General features: G+C 63.4%; 1 protein-coding gene across 1 annotated transcript; it reads left to right on the top strand.

Annotated features, from left to right (window-relative positions):
• Positions 1-460: 460 nt before the first annotated feature.
• LOC103769207 (receptor-type tyrosine-protein phosphatase-like N) lies at positions 461-1073 on the top strand (the record flags this gene model as incomplete). Its single annotated transcript, XM_008936383.1, has 4 exons — positions 461-514; positions 632-696; positions 803-876; positions 976-1073. Coding segments are annotated over 4 exons (265 nt in total), but the record flags the coding sequence as incomplete, so codon positions are not given.
• Positions 1074-1689: the final 616 nt, after the last annotated feature.

Raw genomic sequence — 1689 nt, 5'->3', positions numbered from 1 at the left:
CTCTCTGTCTGTCTCTGTCTCTCTCTCGCAGCTGCCGGCGTCATTTTTGTGATTTGCAGCTAGTAATCTGGCTCCAGTTGCATAGTCACAAAAGTGATCGTTGGCAGCCGTGCCTGCTGCATGGAGCATGCCGGGAGCCCCGCCGGCACCTGGCCCCCAGCTTCGCGCCCCACCGGACCAGAGCTGCTCCACTGGGGGTCCTGCCACTGCTCCCTGCCTGGGCTGGGCACACGAGGAGCTGGGCTCCTCTCCCTGCCCCAGCCCCTTTCTTCCCACGGTCCCCATCCCGTACCCAGCATCACTGGGGAAGCAGAAGCAAGCGTCTGCCAGGCCGCCAGGGCCATGTCATGGGGTGCCTGCTGTCCCCCCACCCCTCCCAGCTCAGCACAGCAAGGGCCACCTAGCACAGCCTTGTCCCCAGCATGACAGGGCACTGACCTGCTCCCTCTTGTCCTTGCAGGAAGGTGAACAAGTGCTACCGGGGTCGCTCCTGCCCTATTATCGTGCACTGCAGGTACCACCAGGGCTGCAGGGTGGGTAGGGGCTGAGGGGTAGCTGTGAGACTGGGACCTGCTGGCCAGGACCAGTCCCTAGAGCCCAGGCCTGTGGTGCAAGCATCCGTGTCTTGCAGTGATGGTGCGGGCAGGACTGGGACCTACATCCTCGTCGACATGGTCCTGAACCGAATGGCCAAAGGTAGGGGCAGGACAGCACTGCTTCTGCCCTCTCTGGGGTGAGCAGGGCCATGTGCTCAGCCTGCGGCCCCCCTGTCCTTCCTCACCCTTCTCCCACTCTGCCCTAGGGGTGAAAGAGATAGACATAGCTGCTACACTGGAGCACATCCGGGACCAGCGGCCTGGCATGGTGCAGACCAAGGTACCCCCAAAACTGGGGCTTCCCTCCCTCCCTGAGTGCACGCAGCCTCCAGTGCCAGGCTGGCGGGGACACTCGTGGCCCTCTCCTCTGCTCCCCCAGGACCAGTTTGAGTTTGCGCTGACGGCCGTGGCCGAGGAGGTGAACGCCATCCTGAAGGCACTGCCGCAGTGATGGCGAGGAGCGCTCCCCTCTCGCCTTCCCCCGCGCCCCCCGGCTTCGTGCGCCCTCCTCGCCCTGCCCGTGGGGCTGCTCTCCCTGGGCGATGCTGTCTGTGCTGCTGGCTCCGTTTCCACAGACCCCCTCCCAAGTCCCCCCTCCCCTAGGACACAGGGCTGAGTCCCTCTGTGTGCAAGGCACAGAACCCCACCGCACCCGCTGCCACTGCAGGGGGGACCGCGCTCCTGTCTCCCAGCCCCTGCAGAAGAGGGGACCAGGTGATGCTGCTGGGAGTTAGCTATGTCCCCCTCTCCCCTAGCTGCTCTCCTGCACCCCAGTCTGGTGGTCCTGTGTCAGCTCCCCGTGTCCATGTGTGTCCCCAATGGTGGGGAGGGCACTGGGTGCAGGGGGGGCTGGCCCAGCCCCCGAGTCCCCTCCGTGTGTTCCTCGCCTCATCACTCGAGCAGAAGAGAAATTTCTAGAGAAATATAATTTTGTATCTTGATGTGAATAAAGTTCTCGTGTCACGTTTGTGCAGCTGCAGCCAGGTCTGGCCTCTGACTGTGTGTGTATGGTGGGGGACAGGGAGGCCTATACACTCCCCATCCCTGTAGGAGCACAGCCTGCACCCTAAAACCACCATCCAAGTGCAGGTGG

Source organism: Merops nubicus, unplaced genomic scaffold (assembly GCF_000691845.1).
Source record: "Merops nubicus isolate BGI_N331 unplaced genomic scaffold, ASM69184v1 scaffold48892, whole genome shotgun sequence".
NCBI lineage: Eukaryota > Metazoa > Chordata > Aves > Coraciiformes > Meropidae > Merops > Merops nubicus.
This window is presented reverse-complemented; position numbering and strand designations above follow the sequence as displayed.